General features: G+C 34.8%; 1 protein-coding gene across 15 annotated transcripts in view; it reads left to right on the forward strand.

Annotated features, from left to right (window-relative positions):
- Positions 1-25,905, forward strand: part of VPS13B (vacuolar protein sorting 13 homolog B) — a 781,052-nt gene that overhangs the window by 10,670 nt on the left and 744,477 nt on the right. For all 15 annotated transcript variants that reach the window (XR_011493286.1, XR_011493288.1, XR_011493289.1 and 12 more), the window contains exon 3: positions 6,244-6,387. Coding sequence is in view for 12 of the 15 variants with exons in the window: in XM_044743909.2 (XP_044599844.2) it covers positions 6,244-6,387 (144 nt within the window). In the remaining 3 variants the exon portion in view is untranslated. The remainder of the gene's footprint in view (positions 1-6,243; positions 6,388-25,905) is intronic.

The raw sequence follows: 25,905 nt of genomic DNA on the forward strand, positions 1-25,905 counted from the left end.
CGTAAGCTTTTACTGCCTACTTTTATATTAGGTAGATATTTTCTGGTGTTTTATTTTAATTCCTTTGATTTTCAAATTATTTTTGAGTTATTTTCTTACTGTTTGCTCAAAAGATTACAATATGCATCTAAATTTATCAGTCTATTTGAAATTATTTCTAACTTTATTTCATTAAACTACAGAAATTTTCTCTACTATAGCTCCGTTTCTTCCCCCTGCTTTGTGCTGTTATTGTCACACATATTGAATGTTTATATTGTAAGCCCCACATTACAATTTTATAATTATGTTTTATGTAATTGCCTTTTAAGTCAGTTAGAAGGGAAAAGGCGAAGAAAATACATTTGTACTGTCCTTTAATAATTATCTACTTTCATTGGTACTTTTTGTATGGATTTCAGTTACCATCTGGTATTACTTCCTTTCAGCCTGAAGAACTTCTTTTAGTATTGTATTAGTAATGAATTATCTTAGTCTTTGATTATTTGAGTATACCTTCATTTTTGAAGGATATTTTTGCTGGAGATAGAATTTTTGATTGACAGTTATTTTTTTTGTTATTTGAATATGCCATCTCACTACCTTCTTGCCTTTATTGTTTGTAATGAGAAGTTAGCTGTTAATCTCCTAAAGTTTCCTTGTACACGACAAGTTGATTTTCTGTTTCTGCTTTCAAGATTTTCTTTTCTTCCCTGGCTTTCAACATTTTTACTATGAGTCTGGGCATGGATTTGCTGATTGTTTCTTCTGCCTGCTCAAATCTGATGTTCATCTTTTAGTGAATTTTTCGTTTCATTTATTGTACTTTTCAACTCCAAAATTTCTATTTAGTTCTTTTTTGTAATTTCTATATTATTATTGATATTTTCTCTTGGGTGAATCATTGTTGTTGACATATGGTAACATATGTTGTTATCATATGTTGTTTTATTTACATATGATTTCCTTTATTTCTTTAAAAATATTTATGAGGGCTGGCCTTGTGGCTTAGTGGTTAAGTTCAGTGCGCTCTACTTTGGTGGCCTTGGTTCGTGGCTTTGGATCCCTGGCATGAATCTGTGCCACTCGTCAGCCATGTTGTGGCGGCGACCCACATACAAAATAGAAGAGGATTGGCACAGATGTTAGCTCAGGACTAATCTTCCTAAAAAAAAATTAATAATAGATATTTTGAAGTCTGTGTACTACGTCCTGCATTTGTGCACCCTCAGAGGTCGTTTCTATTGATTACTTTGTACGCTTTCCATGTTTCATAATTTTTGGTTGAAAACTTGACATTTTGGGTAATATATTGTAGCAACTCTGAATTCTGATTTCCTCCTTCCAGGGGATGGTTGTTGTTGTTGCTGATTTATTTGTTTAGTAACTTGCCTAGATTAAATTTGTGGTGTCTATTTCCCTTGTAGTATGTGGCCTCTGATGTCTGTGCTCTTTTGTTTTTCCCCCCAAATTCTTTCTGTTTTTAGGCCTAGCTTTCCAGAGATTACCCCTGGGTCACTATAACTTAGCCATCAGTCAGTGATTGATTAGAGGTTGTTTACACCTTTGAACAAGTAAGGCTTCTACTGCTTGGCATGGGATATATACATGTACTAGATGATGCTTTCAAAGTTCAGGGTGTTTACAAGTGTGATCCATTGTTTTGCTTACTGTGTTTACAAGGCCTCTTGGTCAACCACGAATGAGTAGCTTGTTAGGGCCCTCTCCAGTGTCTTCTAAGCAAGCACAACCTGGGACATGTATATAGTTTTCCACGCTACCAGGGATGTGTGAGGTTATAACAAATCCGTCTTTGGCTGTCTTGTTCTCTGGATCTCTCTGTTAACTTTCTGGCTGGTGTGATGTTTTGCTGCTTGCACCAACTGATATTGTGACCTCAGGCTAGCCTTCCCTTATTGCCCATGAGATTTCTTTTGTTTTTGAAAACTTTGTCTAGTTTTGTCATTGCTTTTTGGGGAGAGGATTTGCCAACCTCCTAACTCAGAATTCTTGAGGTCCTGTCCTATATTCATTTTTATTTTGTGGTCAAAAGCACATAACATAAAATTTACCATCTTAGCCAATTTTTTTTTTTTAAAGATTTTATTTTTTCTTTTTCTCCCCAAAGCCCCCAGATACATAGTCATGTATTTTTAGTTGTGGGTCCTTCTAGTTGTGGCATATGGAATGGCGCCTCAGCATGGCTTGATGAGTGGTGCCATGTCCATGCCCAGGATTTGAACTGGCGAAACCCTGGGCCACCACAGTGGAGCACGCGAACTTAACCACTTGGCCACGGGGCCAGCTCCTTAACCATTTTTAAGTGTACAGTAAGTGTTAACTCTGTGCACATTATTGGTCAGTATATCTCTAGAACTTTTTCATCTTCCAAAACTTAAACTCTATACCCATGAACAACTACTCCCTTTTACCCTCTTTCCCTAGCCCCTGACAACCACCGTTCTACTTACTGTTTCTAAGAATTTGACTGCTTTAGATACCTTAAATAAGTGGAATCATGCAATATTTGTCTTTTTGTGACTAGTTTATTTCACGTAGCGTAATGGCCTCAAGGTTCATCCATGTTGTAGCATATCACAGAATTTCCTTCTTTTAAAAGACTGAATAATATTTGATTGTGTTTATACACCACATTTTCTTTATCCATTTATCTTTCAGTGAACATTTAGGCTGCTTCCACCTCTTTTTTTTTTTTAAATATTTTATTTTTTCTTTTTCTCCCCAAAGCCCCCCAATACATAGTCAGGTATTTTTAGTTCTAGTCCTTCTAGTTGTGGCATGTGGGATGCTGCCTCAGCATGGCTTAATGAGCGGTGCTATGTCCGTGCCCATGATCCAAACTGGCAAAACCCTGGGCTGCTGCAATGGAGTGCACGAACTTAACCACTTGGCCACGGGGCCGGCCCCTTCTTCCACCTCTTGACTATTGTGAATAATGCTGCAATGAACATGGTTGTGCAATAATCTTTTCAAAATCCTGCTTTCAATTCCTTTTAGTACATATCCTGAACTGAGATTGCTAGATTGTATGCTAATTCTGTTTTTAATTGTTTGAGGAACCTCCATACTGTTTTCTCTAGCTACTGCACCATTTTACATTTTCACCAACAGTGCACAAGCATTCCAGTTTTTCCATAAAGTTGCCAACACTTGTTACTTTCTATTTTGTTTTTTTGATAGTAGCCATTCTGACAGGTGTAAGATGAGATGTCATTGTGTTTTGATTTGCGTTTCTCTGTTGATTAGTGATGTTGAGAATCTTTTCATATGCTTGTTGGTCATTTGTACATGTCTATTCAAGTCATTTACCCATTTTTAAATTGGATGTTTTTGTTGTTGTTGAGTTGTAGTAGTTCTTTATATATTCTAGATTTTAACCCCTTATCGGATATATGGTTTGCAAATATTTTCTTCCATTGTAGGTTGCCTTTTCACTCTGTTGAATGTATTCTTTGCTGTGTGGAAGTTTTTAGGTTGATGTAGTCCTATTTGTTTATTTTTGCTTTTGTTGCCTGTTATATTCATTTTTAAAGTATCCCTTTTTTCCATGTTAGAATATTTTGTAATAGCTTGCTTAGAGTTAGATTTTTGAGAGCAATTCAACCTTCCTAAATTCTTTTCAACTAATATCCTTTGTGGAGCCATAGATATTCTGGTTTTAGGGATACATTTTTCACAATGTACTTCTGAATAATTTCAGGTGAATAAAATATTTTTAAGTTGTACAACATATTCTGAGAAGGAAAAGGAATGAAAAATCATTTGTGGTTATTTAAAGAATGATCCGTTTATTTTAACAGTCAACATTTGTGTTTTGCCTTTTACAAGGTGTAAATTTGCTCTCATTTGTTTGTCACAACAACTCTGTGATGAGAAAATAGAAATGATGTTGCTTATACTCAGGTGATTAATAAGTGTTGAACTTTAACTGGATCTCCAACATGAGCTGTGTGCTTCAAAATTCCGTCTTCTACTATAGAATGATACCTCTTGTGTTAGTGTTTAGTTAGTAGTTCAGATGATTAGTAGCATTCTGCTGATACGAAGTTCTTGAGTTTGATTCAGATGTCTTTTAACTTCTTGAGAAAATCCAGTTTGTGCCCATAGACTAGAAATTTGGTAGCCATTTCACAAAGGTATCATTGTTACACAAGTCAGAGGGTGGTAGAGGGAATGTCATTGGCTAATTGTCCAAATAGATGCATAACCAATGGAAACATATTCAATACCTGTAACGAAAGTGTAGATGTAGTGTAATTGTGGTTAAGAGCAAGGACTCGGGCATTATATTTTCCAGTTTGGGGTTCTGGCTTTCCTAGATGATTCACTTGGCGAAGTTACTTGACCTTTCTATGTCTCAGGTTCTTCGTCTGTAAAATGGGTATAATAATAATATTTACCTTTTGGGATTCTTACAAGGATTAAATAATTGCATGAAGGTGAAGTGCTTAGAACAGTGGCTAGTACATAGTAAGTGCCCGGTAAATGTTGTCTTTGTTATAGACACTGATCAAAATATAATCTGTCTCAGTTGATTAATGCCTGAAGAAATTACTGCATCTTTAAAATTGATGTAATAATAATGTATGTAATAATGTAATAATGTAATATTAAATAAAATTTAAAAATTGTGACATTCCATTAGAATAGAATAGTAGAAATAGATTTGTAGTATTCTGCCCTTTTTAAAAAAACTTGTGAAGGGGCCAGCCCAGTAGTGCAGCAGTTAATTTTGCACGTTGCGCTTTGGCGGCCTGGGGTTCACTGATTTGGATCCAGGGTGTGGACATGGCATCGCTTGGCAAGTGGTAGGTATCGCATGTATAAAGTAGAGGAAGATGGGCACGGATGTGAGCTCAGGGCCAGTCTTCCTCGGCAAGGGGAGGAGGATTGGTGGTGGATATTAGCTCAGGGCTAATCTTCCTCAAAAACGAACAAAAACTTGTGAAGACATATATGATACATGTTTTTAATAATAATAATAATAATAGCATCTTTATATTGATTGCTCTTTAAGGAAGACGCTGTTCTAAGCACTTTATATAAATTAATTCAATTCTCAAAGATACTATTATTATCCAGATTTTACAGATAAAGAAACTGAGGCACAGATAGGTTAAACAACTTACCCAGTGTCGTTATGGTAGTAAGTAGCAGAGGTCGGATTTAAATCCGTGTCTGCTGGGACTCCAGAGTTATTGATGTTTTGTTGTTGTTGTTGTTGAGGAAGATTCGCCCTGAGCCTACATCTGTGCCAGTCTTCCTCTGTTTTTTAATATGTAGGCTGCCAGTACAGCATGGCTGATAACAGAGCGGTGTAGGTCCATGCTGGGGAATCAAACCCAGGCCGCTGAAGCAGAACACGCTGAACTTAACCACTAGGCCACCAGGGCTGGCTCAGAGAGTTATTGATCTTAACCGCTTTGTCATACTACCATGTATGTTTAGCTATCTTGCTACTATGTTGCTAAACCAAGTAGGTGGGTGATTGTTGAATGAATGAATAAGCTTACTATTTGTCTTAACTTTCACTGAGTTGTAACAACTGTAAGAATGTTATTGAAATGTAATCTAAATACATTTTATTTTTTTCTTCCTTTGTTGATTTGTAACAAAAATTTTTATCTGAAAGTGAAACAAATTAGAATAAGGTCATTGTGGTGACATTTATGTTTTCATTTCTAACCTCCTAATAATAATGGAAACCAGTCAGAAAACATTTAAAATTTATGACCAGATAGATCCAGGTACAATCTTTAATTAGGTAAAGCTCAATAAGTTTTTTTTCAAGGTTGGGCAATTTTTGTTTTGTCAGGTCATTCTTCTGTCTCCAATTCAGCCCTCCTTTCAATTTGCCTTACTATCCTATTCTGTTAGTTTAAAACACATTTTAAATACATATTTTTAGATGGAGATTTTGAACAATATACCATTTAGTTATCTCAAGTACTGCTGCTGTCTACTGTGACTACTACTACCAGTACCATATCTGAGCCTTTATTATGTACCAGGCATCATATATTATTTCCATTCAGCAAAATAAGAAACTAAGGCTTATTAAATGTAACTTGCACAATAAGTTTTTGTAGTTTAACAAATTATTTGATGCTACTTTTTGATGAACAATAATTCCCCAAATATTTTTGTATTAAGAATTTCATTTTTCTTTTAAGGAAGTAATTTGGATATTATGATGAAAAAATATTAAATACTAACTTTTATTTTAATATTTTGTGTTTTAAGGAATTGAAATTACCATTCACCTTTTTAAGTGGACATATTCATGAGTTGAGGATCCATGTACCTTGGACAAAACTGGGTTCGGAACCAGTGGTAATTACCATCAATACAATGGAATGTATTTTGAAACTTAAAGATGGAATACAGGTAGGAAATTATTGAGCTTAGTTGTTTATGTTAACCAATTTTAATCGTTTTTAGTATTTGATATTTCTTTAACTTCTGGGGTATGTCAACTTTTACGTAAGTAAATCTTAGCTTGTATACTTGCTATTTTTACATGCCTATTAAAGTAGCATAATTAATTACAAAAGGGAGTTCTTAAATTTGGATAAAACATCCTAAAGAATATTTTGATACTAATTTTACTTAATCTGATCGTAGCCCTATAATAGTGATCATGTAGAGTGGTTATTACCTATATCCACTAGAAGTGGGGCCTGACTGTCCAATTTTCAGGTGAAGATTTTTAAATTTTTGCAAAGGACCTGCATGATTTTTTATTTACATGACGTTTCTAAATGAAGTGAACATTTCTCGAGTTATTTTTTGGGAGATCAAAATATGTTGAATTTACCTTTATACCAAATTTCATTGTTGCCTTTGAAGTTTTGGCATCAGAAAGTGATTTTTTCCTAACTTATTTATTTCTTCTCTGCCTCGTCGTACATTTCTTGTTAGTGTTTTTTGTAAAAGCGTAATATTGATTTTAAGGAGTTTCTACAAAAAATTTTCTAATCTAGGAAGCAAATAGTTCTGGACAGCTGCATATTGTGATGAATTTTTCCACTTTCATCTTGCAGAAAAGACGTATCTCTGTCTTTCATTTTTATTACTTTTTCCTTAGCCCACATTTAACTTTCAGTTTAAGGAAGTCTTTCTAGAACCAGTTGAATTGATGAGTATTAGTAAATTGATTATTTTCATAAGAACCTTAAGGCAGTTTTAGTGTATCCTAAATGTAACTTCAATCTCTGTGAAATTAAAGTTATTAGTGAATTGTTAAAATCATTTCCTGTCTTAAGTCAATACTTTTGAGTGTTACATCATCCCACTGGGATCAAATCTGTTTTTTCCTTTTATGAAATCTTTGATTCTAAACATGTATTGTCTAATTTGTCTTAACTAAAGGAGTTCCTGTAAGTCAGTAGACTAGTGCTACATTCTCATGAAAATTTATTTTGTGAACTTTAAATATTTGGGAGATTGATTTAAAAATCTTTAGATAGTTATATTGCGACTAAGTTTTATTTTACACTTATATTTGATAATACTTAAATGGTTCTTAATCATCATGTGTTCTTGGAAATTATTTTTTTAAAAGTCTGGACTTGGTTATACCCCCCATGCAGTGCTCTATATTAGGAGAAAAAAATCCAGACATTAAGTATTTTTTCAATGGGAAGGTGAAGTTTCAAGGCCAGATGTCCCATAAGAAACACATTTTAAAAGAGGCAAATTACAACTAATTATAGAGGCTGCAGAAAAAGATTTGTAACACATGACTTAGTGCAACCAAGAACTAATACTTAATATTGGACCATGCAGATGGCTACTGCAGGAATGATCAGATTTCCTGCTTGCATGGTATTTGAGACTTGAATTTTGTGGTGTGTACAGCAAAAGGTCAAGTGTCATGAATGTAAACCACTCTCAAAACAAGTATTTTTTACAGATGTTTAAAATTTTGAGGTAGAAGGGATTTTCGAAAATTGCAGTTGACATTTGGACAAATTATTCAGCAGTATACAGCCCTGGAGAGTAATACTTAGGTTTATGTTAGTGATTGGAATTAATTTTTCAATAAGAACATTATAGATGAAACACATTTTTAAACAGTTTATTTTCCTATTTTAAGCTTTGATTTGTTAAGTAGGAAATTAAGTTAAAAAATTGTATGTTAAAAAATTATATGTGTACTAGTAAAACTGAATAAACTCATTTGAATTAAATTGTTTCAAGTTACTACATTATAGAATCACAATGAAGAAAAGACTTATTTTCTCAAAACTAGTGTGGGATGGTAGGTTAAATAAAGCCTTTTAGAGTTATAAATATGAATCTGTTAAAAATAATACTGTTAATATATGAGAATGTAATAAAGTACAGTTTAAAAGTTAGAAATCTGAGGTTTAATTCAGAAAAGATCATTACAGAAACACAGTATTGCTAAATGCCTTGATAAGAAGACATGCCTAATTTGCAAAGTTCAATTTAATTATACCAATGTTGTTGATTTCCTACTCTTTAAAGCACTGAAAAGCATTGCTAAGATATTTATATAATCTTTGCTGTGAAAGATACTTAGATTTATAAGGGTTTGAGTGTGACTCTAGTGATAATAGTTAGAATATGCAGCCTTAACATGTCTTTATAATCAGTTTTAATTATTGAGATTTTTTTTCAGTGAGAAGCTGACCAAGTTGTGTTGGGTTATTAACGGCTACCTTGATGTTCACTCTAAATTTTTGGTTTTTGTTTTTTGTTTTTTTGGTGAGGAAGATTGGCCCCAAGCTAACATCTTTTGCCAGTCTTCCTCTTTTTTGCTTGAGGAAGATTATCCCCGAGCTAACATCTGTGCCAGTCTTCTTCTGTTGTATATGTGGTACACCGCCACAGCATGGCTTGATGAGTGGTGTGTAGGTCCATGCCTGGCCTACAAACCCATGAACCTCAGGCCGCTGTAGCAGGGTGTGCGAACTTAACTGCTGTGCCACTGAGCCGGCCCCTGAATTATTTTTACTACGTTGATATTTCACTCAGAAAATATGTATTAACTGTTTGGGATTTACGCTGAGAGGCATATCTATGTCAGTCATAATACCTACCTTCAGATCCTACAGATTAGTTACTGGTGAACTGTGTTTTCTCTTTTGGACTTCAGATACAGTATTTGATTAATGACACACCATCACCACTTGTCCAGGTCTGACTTATTTATTTAGCTAGTTAAGTCTGCTCTAGTCTATTCTAATAAATACTTGTGGACCCAGCACACAGCTCAAGAACAAAAACATTACCAGTAACTTGCATTTAACTGTGTGTGCCTCTCTTTGGGCAGTTTTGCTTGTTCAGCCTCTGTGGGCCTCATTTGTAAAATACAGCAAAATTTGCTACGTAGTTCTTTTATTCTCTGATTGTATATGCTTTCTCTGCTCCTTGTGTTAATAAGTCTTGGAAAAAGCTTCTTCAACCTAAAGAGAGTAGTAAATTTGTTTTTAAAGTACGTGTTTATTCTGGTCTTTGTACTATGAAAAACTAAACTTTTAAAATCTTTTGACTTAATAGATGTAACCACTTGCAAGGCTGTTTGTAGAAGTAATATTTATTATTCATAAAAAATTAAAAAAATCTTTTGAACCTAAACCAAAATTTAAACTACCATTACAACTTGAGATAAAGAACTAAGCTTTTTGTTACTGTATGTACTTTTAAATGTATGTACTTTTTATGTGCTATGGAAATCCATTATTGGCTTCGGTAGCCTCAGAGATAATAGAGAAGTATCATATCCTCTCATTGAAGCTTGAGCACCGCTATGCTCAAGGAGGTGTTGGTAGGACTGTTAACAATATTTATGCGGCTTTTTTTTTAAACTCTCTCATTCTCTTAAATGAGGGTGGATTAATCTGATTGACTGCTGCTATGGTTTGAGTGTGTCCTTCTGAGATTCATGTGTTGAAATCCTAATCCCCAAAGATGATGGTATTAGAAGGTGGGGTCTTTGGGAGATACTTAAGTCCTGAGAGTGGAGCCTTCATGAATGGAATTACTGCCCTATAAAGGAGTCTCCAGAGAGATCCCTAGCCCTGTCTGACATGTGAGGACATGGTGTAAAGGCACCAGCTATGAACCAGGAAAAGGCCCTCATCAGACCATGCTGGCACCTTGATCTTGGACTTCTCAGCCTCCAGAACTGGGAGAAATAAATTTCTGTTGTCTATAAGCTACCTAATCTGTGGTATTTTGTTACAGCAGCCCAAACAGACTGAGACAGCTACCTTTTCAGAAATTCAGGTGGGGCTCAGAAAAGCTGACTTAGTCTGTGGAATTTATTGTGCTGTTATTGATTCCCTCACTTCCACGGGTACAGGTTACTGATGCTGGTGATCCTGGTAGCAGATAACATAGTTTAGATTCTGTCTGTAGCCTCTTCATACAAATAGTGAGAAATAGAATTCCCTATAAATTGTGGGTATTGTCTTTACTCCTACTAGGGAAACACTTTATGTTGTGAAGAGCATGAATACCCTGGGTCTTTTTCCTTTGTAGCAGTCAGAAAAGCTACCTAATTGTTAATAAAATTAGTTATAATAATTTCATATCATTTTGATGTAGTGGAAGAATGTCTTAGATGGAGTGTGTGGTTAAATAATTTCCAGCCATTGGCTATATCTTCTGCCTATAAATTTCAGGCCTTAAGTTTGAGTTCTTGTTTTTAGTATTGTAACTGGAATGATGAAATAGGGTTGGCAAGTGGGCCATCTGACCTTTTGTGTAGAGAAGGTGAATGAAGCATTCTGCAGAAAGGGAGCCAGAAGTCCCTGACAGTGTTTAGTAAGTAATCTGCCCTGGTAGTGGGCCAGATAGAGGCGTGGAAAGAGAAGTTGTACGGTATCAAAACCAAGTAACATACAGTACTAGAGAAGGGATAGTAGTGGTTGTAAATGTCCCTTTGCATCCTCAGCTGAGAAAAGAATAAACCAAATCACCGTTTCTGTATGATATAATATTATGCATTTTGGTGAAGAAGTTTTAAATATGTGAATCTGATCTTGAATTTACTTGCACTTAATGGATTTGTACCAAACTCTTCTAATAAGTGAAGTATTCAGTTTAGTCAGGTGCAGCAAGCATTAAGGTGGTTCAGAGCCCTAGTCTATTTTTATTGTGTATCTTGAATCTTCCAAAGTATGTTTAATTTTAAAAATACCTGAGATTACCTTCTAAGTCTGTTTTGAGATGTTGTAGTAGAGAAATAGATACTTTTGAGTTTCACTCTGGGGTGAAACATTTTATTTACTTATATATGTATATATATGTGTATATATATTTGTTATTGGTTGTGTTTCTTTTTTAACTTATTTTTATTTTTTCCATGTTTATTGAGGTGTAATTGACAAATTGTATATATTTAAAGTATAGAACATGGTGATTTGATATAAGTATACCTTGTGAAAGGATTCACACCATCAAGTTGATTAATACATCTATCACCTCAGTTACTTTTTTTGTGTGTGAGAATGCTTAAGATCTACTATCTTAGCAAATTTCAAGTGTCAACATGGCATTATTAACTATAGTCACCTTGCTGTACATTAGATCCTGTTTATTCATTTTATAACTGACAGTTTGTACCCTTTGACCTATATTGTGTATTTCCTTCAGGCTCTGGCAGCCACCATTCATTCTGCTCTGTTTCTATGAGTTTGACTTTTTTTTCAGATTCCACATGTAAGTGATACCATAAGAATTTGTCTTTGTGTGGCTTATTTCACTCAGCATATTGTTCTCCAGTTTCATCTACATTGTTGAAAATGGCAGGATTTCTTTCTTTTTCATAGCTGAAGAATATTCCTTTGTATATGTATATACCACATTTTCTTTATCCATTCATCCATCAGTGGACATTTAGATTGTGTCCATGTCTAGGCTATTGTGAATGATGCTGCAATGGATATGGAAGTGCACATACCTCTTTGCGATAGTGATATTGTTTCCTTTGGATATATATCCAAGGATTGCTAGATAATATGGTAGTTTCCTTTTTCCAGCATTTGTTAACTCTTGTCTATTTGATAATAGCCATCTTAACAAGTGTGGGGTGATAGCTCATTGTGGTTTTGATTTGCATTCCTTCATAATTAGGGATGTTCAGCATTTTTTCAGGTAATTGTTGGCCATTTGTATATCTTCTTTAGAAAAATGTTTATTCCTTCCCTTTGTGCATTTTTAAATTGGATTGCTTTTTGCTGTTGAGTTTATGAGTTTATGTTTTAGATATTAAGCTCCTATCAGATACATGGTTTGCAAATATATTCTCCCATTCCATAGGTTAATTTTTCATTTTGTTGATAGTTTCCTTTGCTATGTGGAAGCTTTTTAATATGATGGAGTCCCACTTGTTTTTTCTTTTGGTTTTGTTGCTTATGCTTTTGGTGTCATATCCAAAATGTCATTGCAAGACCGATGTCAAGGAGCTTTTTCCCTGTGTTTTATTCTAGTAGTTTTGGGTCTTACATTTAAGTCTTTAATCCATTTTAGGTTAATTTTTGTGAGTAGTGAAGATAAGAGTCCAGTTTCGTTTTTTTGCATGTGGATATCCAGTTTTGTCAGCACCATTTATTGAAGAGGCTATCCTTTCTTGAAACATTGTGTGTTCTTGGTGCCCTTGTCAAAGATTAGTTGACCATGTATGTGTAAGTTTATTTCTGGGTTCTCAATTCTGTTCCATTGATCCATGTTCCAGTACCATACTGTTTTGATTACTGTGGCTTTGTAATACAGTTTGAAATCAGGAAGTGTGATGCCTCCAGCCTTGTTCCTCTTTCTTAAGATTGCTTTGGCTATTCGAATTGTATTGTATTATATGGTTTCATATAAATTTTAGAGGTGTTTTTCCTATTTAGTGAAAAGGGTCGTTGGAATTTTGATAGGAATTGCATTGACTCTGTAGATCACTTTGGGTAGTATTGTACATTTTAACACATTAATTCTTTCAATCCAAGAAAATGAGATGTCTTTCCATTTATTTGTGTCTTCATCTATTTCTTTCATCAATGTCATTGTTTTCAGTCTACAGATCTTTTACTTCCTTGGTTCAATTTATTACTAGGTATTTTATTGTTTGATGCTATTGTAAATGTAAATTCTGATAGTTATTGGTGCATAGAAATGCAATTGATTTTTGTATATTGATTTTGTATTCTATAATTTTACTGAATTTATTAGTTTTAACAGTTTTTTTGTCAGAGTCTTTAGGGTTTTCTATATCTAAGATAATGTCATCTGCAAACAAGTAATTTTGCTTATTCCTTTCCAATTTTATTCCTTTTCTTTTCCTTGCCTGTTGCTCTGGGTACGACTTAGAATACTATGTTGAATAAAAGTTGTAAGAGTTGGCATCCTTTTCTTGTTCTAATCTTAGAGGAAAAGCTTTCAGCTTTTCACCATTGTATATGCCGTTAGCTGTGGGCTTGTCATATGTGGTCTTTATTATGTTGAGGTACATTCCCTCTCTACCCACTTTGTTGGAGTTTTTATCATAAATGGATGTTGAGTTTGTCAAATGCTTTTTCTGCATCTATTGAGATGATCAATGACTTTTATCCTTCATTTTGTGAATATGGTGTATCACATTGATTTGCTCATGTTGAACCATCCTTGTATCCCTGGAGTAGATTCCACTTGGTCATGCTGTATAATCCTTTTAATGTATTGTTGAATTCAGTTTGCTTATATTTTGTTGAGGATTTTCACATCTATGTTCATCAAGGATATTGATGAACATGTTGGCTTATAATTTGTTTTCTTGTGTCATCTTGTCTGGTTTTGGTATCAGGGTAATGCTGACCTCATAAAATGAGTTTGGAAGTGTTCCCTTCTCTTCTCTCTTTTTGGAAGAGTTTGAGAAGGATTGGTATTCTTCTTTGAATGTTTGTTAGAATTCACCAGTGAAGCCATCTGATCCTGGATGTATATTTGTTGGGAGGTTTTTGATTACTGATTCAATCCTCTTACTAGTAATTGGTACATTAAGTTTTGATTTGTCTAAAACATCTTTATTTCTCTCTCAGTCTTTGAATGATAGTTAATTTGGTTACATCAGGTTGGCGGTTATTTTCTCTTAGTACTTTGGAATTATTATTCCGCTATTGAATTGGTTCTGTTTTTGCTCTTGAGGTTTTTGTCTGTTAGTGATGTTGTCTTTTTATTGTAAAATGTAGGTATATTTTTTCTATTTGTATTTAAGATATTTTGTTTTTAGTCCTTGGTGTTCTTGAGTTTCACAGTAGTGCCTCTAGGAGTGAATTTCTTTTTTGTTATCCTTCTTGGGATTTATTCTGTTTCCTGTATCTATGGATTTATGTTTTTGATTACTTCTGAGAAATCCCCACTTTATCTTTGAATGTTAATTTAGGCTTATTCTGCCTCTTCTTGCCTTCTAAAACTCCATTTACACGTATGTTGGACCTCAGTCTATCCTTCACATCCCTAACCTTTTATATTCTATATCTCTGTCTCTTTGTGCTGTACTGTGGATAATTTCCTCAAATCTGTTTCCTTTTTAGTTCAGTAATTTTCTCAGATCATGAACTTTTGTGCAACTCATAAGAGAGTTTGAAATTTATTGTTATCTAGTGGTTCTCAAAGTATGATCTGAAGTCCCTCAGAGTTTCCCAGGTTTTTTCAGGGTATTCACAAGGTTAAAACTATTCCTATAATAATAGTATAAGACATGATGTACTTTTTTCACCATCATTCTCTCATGAGTGTAGAGTGGAATTTTTCAGAAGCTACTTGATGTGTGATATTGCAACAGATTGAAGGCAGAAACAGATATGAGAAATCCAGCTATCTATTAGGCCAGGTTTTTAAAAATGTAAAATAATTCCATTCTTTTTACTAATTTTCTTTTTGTTTTGGAAAATATAGCTATTTTTCATAAAACATGAAAACTTAACATTTTGTAACTTATTTGTAAATATTTATAACATAATGGATTTTTTTTTTTTACATTGGCAGCTGAGCTAACAATTGTTGCCAATCTTTGTTTTTTTCCCTGCATTTTTTCTCCCCAAGTCCCCCAGTACATAGCTGTATGTTTTAGTTGTGGGTCCTTCTAGTTGTGGCATGTGGGATGCCACCTCAGCATGGCCTAATGAGAGGTACCATGTCTGCACCCAGGATATGAACCAGTGCAACTCTGGGCCACCCAAGCAGAATGTGCAAACTTAACCACTCGGCCACGGGGCTGGCCCCCTGGGTTTCTTGTTTTAAAATAATTACAAAAGAATATATACATAAGATATATATTTAAACTTTTTTCTTCTTTTTCATCATATGGTAAATATGGGTGGATATAATCCACATGTACAAAAGGTCTTTGGGCTCTCAGTAGTTTTTTTTATTTAAAATTTTTTTTATTGAGTTCATAATAGTTTACATCAATGTGAGATTTCAGTTGTACATTATTTCTTGACTGTGACCACATAAGTGCTCCCCTTCACCCCCCGGGCCCCCCCCACGCCCCTTTCCCTGGCAACCACTGAAGTGTTTTCTTTGTCCCAGTACTTGTTTATATTCCACATATGAGTGAAATCATATGGTGTTTGTCTTTCTCAGTCTGGCTTATTTCACTTAGCATGATTCCCTCTAACTCGTTCCATGTTATTGTAAATGGGATGAATTTGTCTTTTTTTCTGGTTGAGTAGTATTCCATTGTGTGTGTGTGTGTGTGTATATATATATATATATATATATATATACACCACATCTTCTTTATCCAATCATCAGTCCATGGGCACTTGGGTTGCTTACATGTCTTGGCTATTGTGAATAGTGCTGCAATGAACGTAGGGGTGCATATGTTACTTTGGATTGTTGATTTCAAATTGTTTGGGTAGATACCCAGTAGTGGGATAGCTAGGTCATGTGGTAGGTCTATTTTTAGTTTTTTGAGGAATCTCCATACTGTTTTCCCTAATGGTTGCACCAGTTTGCATTCCCACCAGCAGTGTGTGAGAGTTCCCTTCTCTCCACATCCTCCCCAACATTTGTTATTTTTAGTTTTAGTGATTATAGCCATTTTAACAGGTGTAAGGTGGTATCTTAGTATAGTTTTGATTTGCATTTACCTGATGATTAGTGACGTTGAACATCCTTTCGTGTGTTTATTGGCCATCTCTGTATCTTCTTTGGAAAAATGTCTGTTCATCTCCTCTGCCCACTTTTTGATCGAGTTGTTTGCTTTTTTATTGTTCATTTGTGTGAGATCCTTATATATTATGGAGATTAACACCTTGTCAGATATATGATTTGCAAATATTTTCTCCCAGTTGGTCGGTTGTCTCTTTGTTTTGATCCTAGTTTCTTTTGCGTTGCAGAAACTCTTTAGTCTGATGAATTCCTACTTGTTTATTTTTTCTTTTGTTTCCCTTGTCTGAGAGGACATGGTATTTGAAAAGATCCTTTTTAGTTTGATGTCAGAGAGTGTACTGCCAATATTATCTTCCAGGAATTTTATAGTTTCAGGTCATATCTTCAAGTCTTTGATCCATTTTGAGTTTGTTTTTGTGTCTGGTGTGAGATAGTGGCCTACCTTCATTCTTTTGCATGTGGCTGTGCAGTTATCACAACATGAATTATTGAAGAGACTTTCCGTTCTCCATTGTATTTTCTTGGCTCCCTTGTTGAAAATTAGTTGTCCATAGATGTGTGGGTTTATTTCTGGGCTCTCAGTTCTCTTCCATTGATATGTGTGCATGTTTTTGTAACAATACCATGCTGTTTTGGTCACTCTGGCTTTGTAGTACATTTTGAAGTCAGGGATTGTGATGCCTCCAGCTTTGTTCTTTTTTCTCAGGATTGCCTTCGCAATTCGGGGTCTTTGATTGCCCCATATGAATTTTAGTATTCTTTGCTCTATTTCCATGAAGAATGTCATTGGGATTCTGATAGGGATTGCATTGAATCTGTACATTGCTTTGGGTAGTATGGACTTTTTAACTATGTTTATTCTTCCAATCCATGAGCAAGTAATCTCTTTCCATCTGTTTAAGTCATTATCAGTTTCTCTCAGTAGTGTCTTATAGTTTTCTTTGTATAAGTCCTTCACCTCCCTGGTTAAATTTATTCCTAGGTACTTTTATTATTTTAGTTGCAATTGCAAATGGAATTATATTTTTGAGTTGTCTTTCTGTAAGTTTGTTATTGGAGTATAGAAAAGCAACTGATTTTTGTAGGTAGACTCTGTACCCTGCAACTTTACTGTAGCTGTTAATTATTTCTTTTAGTTTTCCAATGGATGTTTTTGGGTTTTCTATGTGTAAGATCATATCTGCGAACAGTGAGAGTGTCACCTCTTCACTCTCTATTCGGATTCCTTTTATTCCTTTCTCTTGCCTAATTGCTCTGGCCAAAACCTCCAGTACTATGTTGAATAAGAGTGGTGATACTGTTCATCCTTGTCTTGTTCCCATTCTCAGGGGGATGGTGCTCAGTTTTTGCCCATTGAGTATGATATTGGCTGTGGTTTTGTCATATATGGCCTTTATTATGTTGAGGTAATTTCCCTCTATCCCCATTTTGTTCAGAGTTTTTATCATAAATGGCTGTTGGATCTTGTCAAGTGCTTTCTCTACATCTATTGAGGTGATCATGTGGTTTTTATTCCTCAATTTGTTGATGTGGTGTATCATGTTGATTGATTTGCAGATGTTGAATCATCTCTGTGTCCCTGGTAGGGATCCCATTTGATCATGATGTATGATCCTTTTGATGTATTGCTGAATTCGGGTTGCCAAAATTTTGTTGAGAATTTTTGCATCTCTGTTCATCACTGATATTGGCTTATAGTTCTCCTTTTTTCTGCTGTCCTTGTCAGGCTTTGGTATCAGAGTGATGTTGGCCTCGTAGAATGTTTTAGGAAGTGTTCCATCCTCCCTAATTTTTTGGAATAGCTTGAAAAGGATAGGTATTAAATCCTCTCTGAAAGTTTGGTAGAATTCCCCAGGAAAGCCATCTGGTCCTGGGGTTTTATTCTTTGGGATGCTCTTGATTGCTGTTTCAATCTCTTTCCTTGTGATTGGTCTATTCAGATTGTTTGTTTCTTCTTGACTCAGCTTTGGGAGGTTGTAGGAGTCTAAGAATTTATCCATTTCCTCTAGGTTATCCATTTTGTTGGCATATGGTTTTTTGTAGTATTCTCTTATAATCCGCTGTGTTTCTGTGGAGTCTGTTGTTATTTCTCCTCTTTCATTTCTGATTTTGTTTATTTGAGCTTTTTCTTTGTAAGTCTGGCTAAGGATTTGTCAATTTTATTTATCTTCTCAAAGAACCAGGTGTTTGTTTCATTGATCCTTTCTACTTCATTTTTTGTTTCAATAGCTTTTATTTCTGCTCTGATTTTTATTATTTCTTTCCTTCTGCTGACTTTGGGCTTTGTTCTTCTTTTTCTACTTCAGTTGAGATTGCTTATTTGGGATTTTTCTTGTTTGTTAAGATGTGCCGGTATTGCGATGAATTTACCTCTTAATACAGCTTTTGTTATATCCCATATGAAGTGATATGGCATGTTATCATTTTCATTTGTCTCCAGATATTTTTTGATTTCTTCTTTAATTTCTTCAGTGATCCATTGCTTGTTCAATAGCATATTGTTTAGTCTCCACTTTTTTGTCCCTTTCTCAGCTTTTTTCTTGTAATTAATTTCTAGCTTTATAGCATTATGATCAGAGAAGATGCTTGTTATTATTTCAATTTTTTAAAATTTATAGAGGCTTGCCTTGTTTCCCAACGTATAGTCTATCCTTGAGAATGTTCCATGTGCACTTGAGAAAAATGGGTATTCTGCTGTTTTTGGATGCAGTGTTCTATAGGTGTCTATTAAGTCCAACTGTTTTAGCCTTTCATTTAATTCCACTGTTTCCTTGTTGATTTTCTATCTGGGTGATCTGTCCAATGATGTGAGTGGGGTGTTGAGGTCCCCTACTATTATTGTGTTGTTTTTAATGTCTTCTTTTAGATTTGTTAATAGTTGCTTATGAACTTTGGGGCTCCTGTGTTGGGTGCATTGATATTTATAAGCATTGTTTCTTCTTGATGGAGTGTCCCTTTGATCATTATATATTGCCCCTCTTTGTCTCTCTTTACCTACGTTATCTTGAAGTCTACTTTCTCTGGTATAAGTATTGCGACCTCTGCTTTCTTTTGTTTGCCATTAGCTTGAAGTATCGTCTTCCACCCCTTGACTCTGAGCCTGTACTTGTCATTGGAGCAGAGATTTGTTTCCTGGAGGCAACACATTGTTGAATCTTGTTCTCTAATCCATCTTGCCACTCTGTGTCTTTTTATTGGAGAGTTCAATCCCTTTACATTGAGCATGATTAGTGATATATGAAGGCTTAATGCTGTCAGTATATCACTTGCTTTCTGGTTTTTGTACATTTCCTTTGTTTCTTGTCCTGTGTGTTTTGGTCTACCCATTGAATTATGCAGTTTTTTTATGCTGTGTTTCTTTGTTTTTTTCCTTATTTATTTTTTGTGTCTCTGTTCTACTTTTTAGTTTAGTGGCTACCCTGAAGTTTGTATTCAGAATCTTGTACATAACATAGTCCATTTTATGATGGCCTCTTATTTCCTTAGTCTAAACTGGTTCAGTCCCTATCCTCCTCCCCTCCTAAGTTGTTATTCTCATATCTTATTCCAACTTATGTTTTGAGTTTGTGCTTCTAGTGACAAGACTGTCTTTGATTTTGGTGTTTTCCTTCCCTTTAGCCTAATGCTATAGTTGAATATTTGCTATCCTATTCTGATTGTGTCTATCTATTAGTCTCCTTACTTTGTGTTTTGTGACCCCTTTCTCCTTTTTTTTCTTTTTTCAGGTATGAGGGCCTTTTTGAGGACTTCTTGTAGTGGGGGTCTCGTGACTGCCAAGTCACTTAGCTTTTGTTTGTCTGGGAAAGATTTAATTTATCCCTCATGTCTGAAGGATATTTTTGCTGGATAGAGTATTTTTTGCTGAAGATTTTTATCTTTTAAAGTTCTGAATATGTCATTCCATTCTCACCTGGCTTGTAAGGTTTCTGCAGAGAAACCTGCTGAAAGTCTGACAGGGGTTCCTTTGTAGGTTATTTTCTTCTGCCTTGCTGCCCTGAATATTCTTTCTTTGTCATTCATTTTTGCCAGTTTAACTACTATATGCCTTGCAGTAGGTATTTTTACATTCCCAAATCTAGGAGATCTGAAAGCTTCCTCTACACACATTTCCCTCTCATTCCTTAGATTTTGGAAGTTCTCTGCTATTATTTTTTTGAGCACGCTTTCTGTTCCATTCTCCTCCTCTTAACCTTCTTGAATACCTATAATTCTGATGTTGCATTTCCTCATTGAGTCAGATATTTCTTGGATACTTTCTTCATTTCTTTTTAGGCTCAGTTCTCTCTCCTCCTGTCTGGAGCAATTCAACATGTCTATCTTCGATTATGCTGATTTGCTCATCTGTGGTGTCCATGCGAACGTTCAGGGAATCTGCATTTTGTTTTATCTCTTCCATTGTGTCTTTCATCTCTAGTATTTCGGATTGATTCTTTATAGTTTCAATCTCTTTTGTGAAGTAGCTCCTGAACTTGTTGAATTGTTTCTCTATGTTCTCTTTCACCTCATTGAGTTTTTTAACGATAGCTGTTTTGAATTCATTGTCGTTTAGTTTACTTATTTCTGAGTCCTCAGGACTGAATTCTGTGTATTTATTGTTTTCCTTCTGTTCTGGAGAGTTGGTGAATTGCCTGATGCTGGAAGAATGGGGTTTTCCCGTTGTGATGCAGTTACAGCCTGTTGTCACTGGATGGGGCTCAAGAGCTGCATATTCTGTGCTCTCTGCCTTCAGCCAAGATGGCGTGATGTGGCGCAGGTTGGAGAAGGGGCGCTTTCTCCCGTGTGCAGTCCCGGGTTTCCTGATCACTTCTCACTATCTGGTCTCCTGAGGTCTTGGCTTGATGAGGTCACCCGGCCTGAAGGCTTTTGCGCCATTAGAGGGCTTCCCTCTAGGCTGCAAGGGACCTAGGGAGTCCTGGGTGATCCCACAGATGTGCGACCCCTCCACTGCACCTTCCCTCATGGAGCCTCCTGTGGTGGCGATCCCAGTCTTTAGGTGAGGGAGTGAAGTTCTCTCTTAGACAGTTGCATCTCCTCTGAGGGGGGCTCCAGCCTCTCTGCCCTCCCTCGTGTTGCTGCCATGAGTCTTCATGGATACCTGTGCTTTTAGGATATTTTCTGTTGGAATATGGTTGCTCCTTTTTGTTGTATGTTGGAGGGGAGAGAGTCCCGGGCAAGCTCACTGCCCCCTGATGCTGACGCCACTCCTCTCAGTAGTTTTTAAGAGGATAAAAGGGCCTTAGATGAAAACATTTGAGGACCACTTGTGTAGAGAGTAGAGAGCCATTTAATTGTTTTAAGGTAGTAAAGCAACTTGCTTGAATTTGTAATTTAGGAAGTTGACTGGTTTTTCAGAGTAGAGGAATAGAATGGAGGAGGTGATTTTAGATAATTACTTAGGTTCACTTTACCTTATTCCTAGGAGAAAAATTATGGGCCTAGATGGAACTAAGTCATTGGCAGTGGGCATGTGGAGCAGGGAAGAGCTTCTGGAGGAAATGTGGAGAGGAAGTTCTAGCATAACTTCTGGAATTTGGGTTTAGGACAATTGGGGTGGATTATGCTGCTGTTAATTTAGATTCTTTTTAGAGATTAAAGACTTGTCTGTCAAGCTCATCATATGCTAACATAATTAATAATTAGATCTCACTGAAGATTAGTGTATGAAGTGGGCATTATTCATTATGGGTAAGCCACATACAAAGTTATCATTCTAGTGCTTAATTTCCTTTATTTGGAGGAAAAGTTGAAAAGTTCATTCGTTCCACAGATCTTTACTGAGTGCCATAGTACTGTCCTAAATACTGACAATTAGGAGCTAATGAGAGAGACAAAACCTTTCTCTCCTTTTGATTGTTTTAAGGAAAATTTGATATGTCACAAGTGGTTTATGATTTTCATTTTAGCTTAGAAATATTGTTTATAGCCTTAGAACCATCAGAAGGTGATATATTTTGTTTTTGATTTAGGTTTGTTTTTGAGCTCAAGTAACTTGAGTAATTTAAAACATTATTGAAAAGGAAATAAAAACCCAGAAACCATGAACAGAGAACTTGTAGATGGATGAAAATGAAGGTAAATTTATTTCAAACTGTATGCTATGCCTTAAAAGTTTGGGAACAAAAGAAATCATAGTTTCTTGAACTTCTACCTGTGTCTACATCCTCTCAGTCAGAAGTAGTTGAAAGAGGACTCTTTTTAGTTAGCTATTGGGAAGATTACATATGTTACAAAGATCTATTTCTTTAAAAAACACGTATATTGATTTAAATCGTCAAATCTTTTATTATGTCATGTATAAGCTTCAAGTTTTTTGCCATGTGAAAACCAAACTTGGCATAAACTTGGATTTTTGGTTAACTTTTTTTTTAAAGTTATTGAGGAATTTTCAATTCTTGTTTGCCATCTTGGATGTTTCTGAGGGATTCTGTTGTGTTTGTTTTACCCTTGGAAAGGTGTTTTTCTTGAGCTGGAAAAGATATTTTTCTTCTCTCATAGCTCTTCTCTCTCAGGAAGATGAAAAGTCACATTTGGAGTGAGACAAGTAAGGAAGTCTTTTAGTTTCTTGAAGAACTTTCTAAGAATGTTTTGAATGAATGAAAATATGGGGTTGTAATATTAGAAGTGCCAGTATAACCTTAATTATAGTGTTCAATGCTGTGGATGCTATAATTTATGTGTCCAAATACCACAAACAGAAAAAAAATACTGGTTTGAGATTTTGCAGCTTGCTGGTGGTTACAAGTTTTCTTTTCCCCTTTAGGCGTCCCAAATGTGTTATCTGGCATTAAAGATGATGAAGAACACAGACTGAACTTCTAGTTTTTTTATTCTGTTTGGTTTACAAGCTCTATTCGTTTCCTTTCAATCCATAAAATGCAGTAGTTCTCTGATTTGTGTTTTGATGATTAGATACTGCTAATTTTCTTTTTTCTTGAACTTGTTCATTTTGTTGTGATTTTCCTTTTGAAGCTTGGGGTATCTAGTGTTTTGAAACTGTACTGAGTCTACATGTAAACTGAGTTTTCTGTAGACAGATTATAGTTGGGTTTTTCTAGTCTGACAAATTCTGCCTGTTAATTGGAGTGTTTTAGATTATTTAGATTTTATGTAATTTTTAATATGATTAAGTCTGATGTCTTTTTATTTTCTATTTGTCCCATCTAATTTTTTCCTTTTTCTTCTTTTCTTGTCCCATCTAATTTTTTTCCTTTTTTCTTCTTTTCTTGACTTTTTTTGTGTTAGTTGAGTATATTTTAGTAGTCCATTTTTTTTCATTATTGGTTTATTTGCTATACCTATTTATTTTGTAGTGGTAGTTCTAGGATTGACAATATGTGTATTTCACTTATCATTGTCTGCTTTCAAATAATAATATACCGCTTAATGGATGATCTAAGTATTATCCTTTACTTCAGTATGCTTACAACAGTATGCTTCTCTTTATCCCCTGCTAATGTGCTAATATTGTTATGTCTTTTATATATGTTACAAACTCACACTATGTTATTATTATTATTATTATGATTGCTTTGAACAACTAATTTTTAAGAAATGAAAAAGTATCTTTGTATTTACCCACATAGTTATTTATGGCACTCTTCATTTCTTTTTATAGATCAAAGTTTTTCATCTAGTAGCATTTTACTTCAGCTTGAAGAACTTCCTTTAATATTTTTTGTAGTCCTGGAATTTCATCTTGCTACAAATTCTTTCAGCTTTGTTTGTTTGAAAAAAGTCTTTGCTACTTTCTTTGCTTAAGAATTTTGATTTCTGGATTTAACCTTTGGAGTAATTCCTGCTCATCTGCTTATTGCTAGGACTTTTCTGATAGCAGCTGTATCTACTTTGTATTCAAAAGAAGTAGCAGGAGTTGGAATGAGAGAAAGATGGCCAACTGTTAGAAGATGTAAGGATGTTAGTGAGAGAAATAAAAACAGCTTAAAATGCTTCCTTTTCTGAATTCTTTCAATGCTTTGTTAACAAACTCTCCAATATTATTTGTCACATTTTCACTTTAGATAATGTATTTATCCTCAGGAACTTTATTTTCATCATTTGTTAAATGAGAATGACAATATCTTATAGGATGTTTGTGATGATTATGAACAATGAACATAAAGCTTCTTGTATTGTTTGTACCAATAATAGTTACTTACTCAGAATATTATTTTACAGTATGACTTATTTGTTTACTTAAAAAAAAATTCCTTTATAAATAATCAATGTTCTGAAGTTGAGGACACTTTCTTCTCCCACAGTTATCAACTTTTAACTCCTGCACTGCACTGTGCACAGTATCTTGAATATTAGCAGGTGCTTTTCTTGACCCTGTACCACCTTCATACTACTTTACTATCTTCAGGTCCTTTTTTCTATCTAGACTTAATTGAATCTTATCAGTTTGCTCAACATCCACTTATTCCAGGTAATCTGGCTTCTTCCCTCACCACCCTAAAAGAACTGTTCTTTCAAACTTTGGTAGTAATCTATTAATATTGCTAATAAATAATGATTGTAAATATGATAACATTCAGATTTGTTATCTTTTTGGAGAAGAATTAAATTTCTCACATTTTCCAAAGATGGAATAATTTTTTTGTTGTTGAAGAAGACTAAGCTAACACCTGTTGCCAATCTTTCTCTTTTTGTTTGAGGAAGATTGTCTCTGAGCTAACATCTGTACCAGTCTTCCTCTATTTTGTATATAGGATGCCACCTCAGCATGGCTTGATGAATGGTGCACAGATCTGTGCCTGGGATCCAAACCTGTGAACCCTGGGCCGCTGAAGCAGAGCACATGAACTTAACCACTATCCCACTGGGCTGGCCCTGAAAGATGGAATAATTTTAAGGAGTGAATATTGGTTGGTGTGGATGGTTATTTTGTGCATCTGCATATGGAAAGGAGCTTATGATGATCAGTACTCCTTAGTTTTTGAACTCTTCCTAAAGTCTAGGCTTGTATCTCCAACAGTGTGCTGTTGAGCTCTCCTGGCATGTCTTATTATTTGCCTCAACTTGTCTAAATGCAAACATCCCCCCAAATTAGATCTCATTTTCAGCTTCAGTATCTTATAGTAGAACCATGATTTGCCTCTGAATTTTATTTGTTTTATAGGGAAGATAAATATCATAGTGGACCATAATAAAATTGTTCTAATATATATAATGTGAATGGCAAAGCCACAGAAAGGGGAAAATGTTATTTAACATTTAGGGTTCTCTCTATTAAGTAGTTCACATTAACAGAGGATTTTCATATGCCTCAAAAAGAGAAGCCAATAAGAGATTAGATATACCTTTAAGAAACAAAATAAATTGTCATTATTCTTATATACAAGTGAGACAGAATTTAAACTGTTAAGGAGTGTGGGCTCTGAAAAATAAATTTATTATATATATTTTTAATTTTTTAATAGATAAGAATACATTATTCTCTTAATACAGTTAAAGGTATTTAGATCTTTTCTTAAGCATTGTTTAAAATATCTGTGAGTATAGATGGACACCCAAGTGTAGAATAGATGTTAGGAGATTTCAACTACAAAATGAACAAGTGTTTCTTATTTAAATGGGAACATAGTAAATATTATGGCTCTTGAGTTTTTCCATTTTTCTTTTTTTAGCAGCACACTCATACTATAGCTCTCCAGTAGGATCCAAAGTCTCCTTCACAGCTAAAGTGAAATGAGTCTTTGTAATCTGAACACTTAAGAATTTGTAAATTTTATACTAGCTAATGTTGTTATAGTACATAATTTAACTCTTTTAATTTTTACTTCAGTT

The sequence above is a fragment of the Equus asinus genome, chromosome 12, assembly GCF_041296235.1.
Source record: "Equus asinus isolate D_3611 breed Donkey chromosome 12, EquAss-T2T_v2, whole genome shotgun sequence".
NCBI lineage: Eukaryota > Metazoa > Chordata > Mammalia > Perissodactyla > Equidae > Equus > Equus asinus.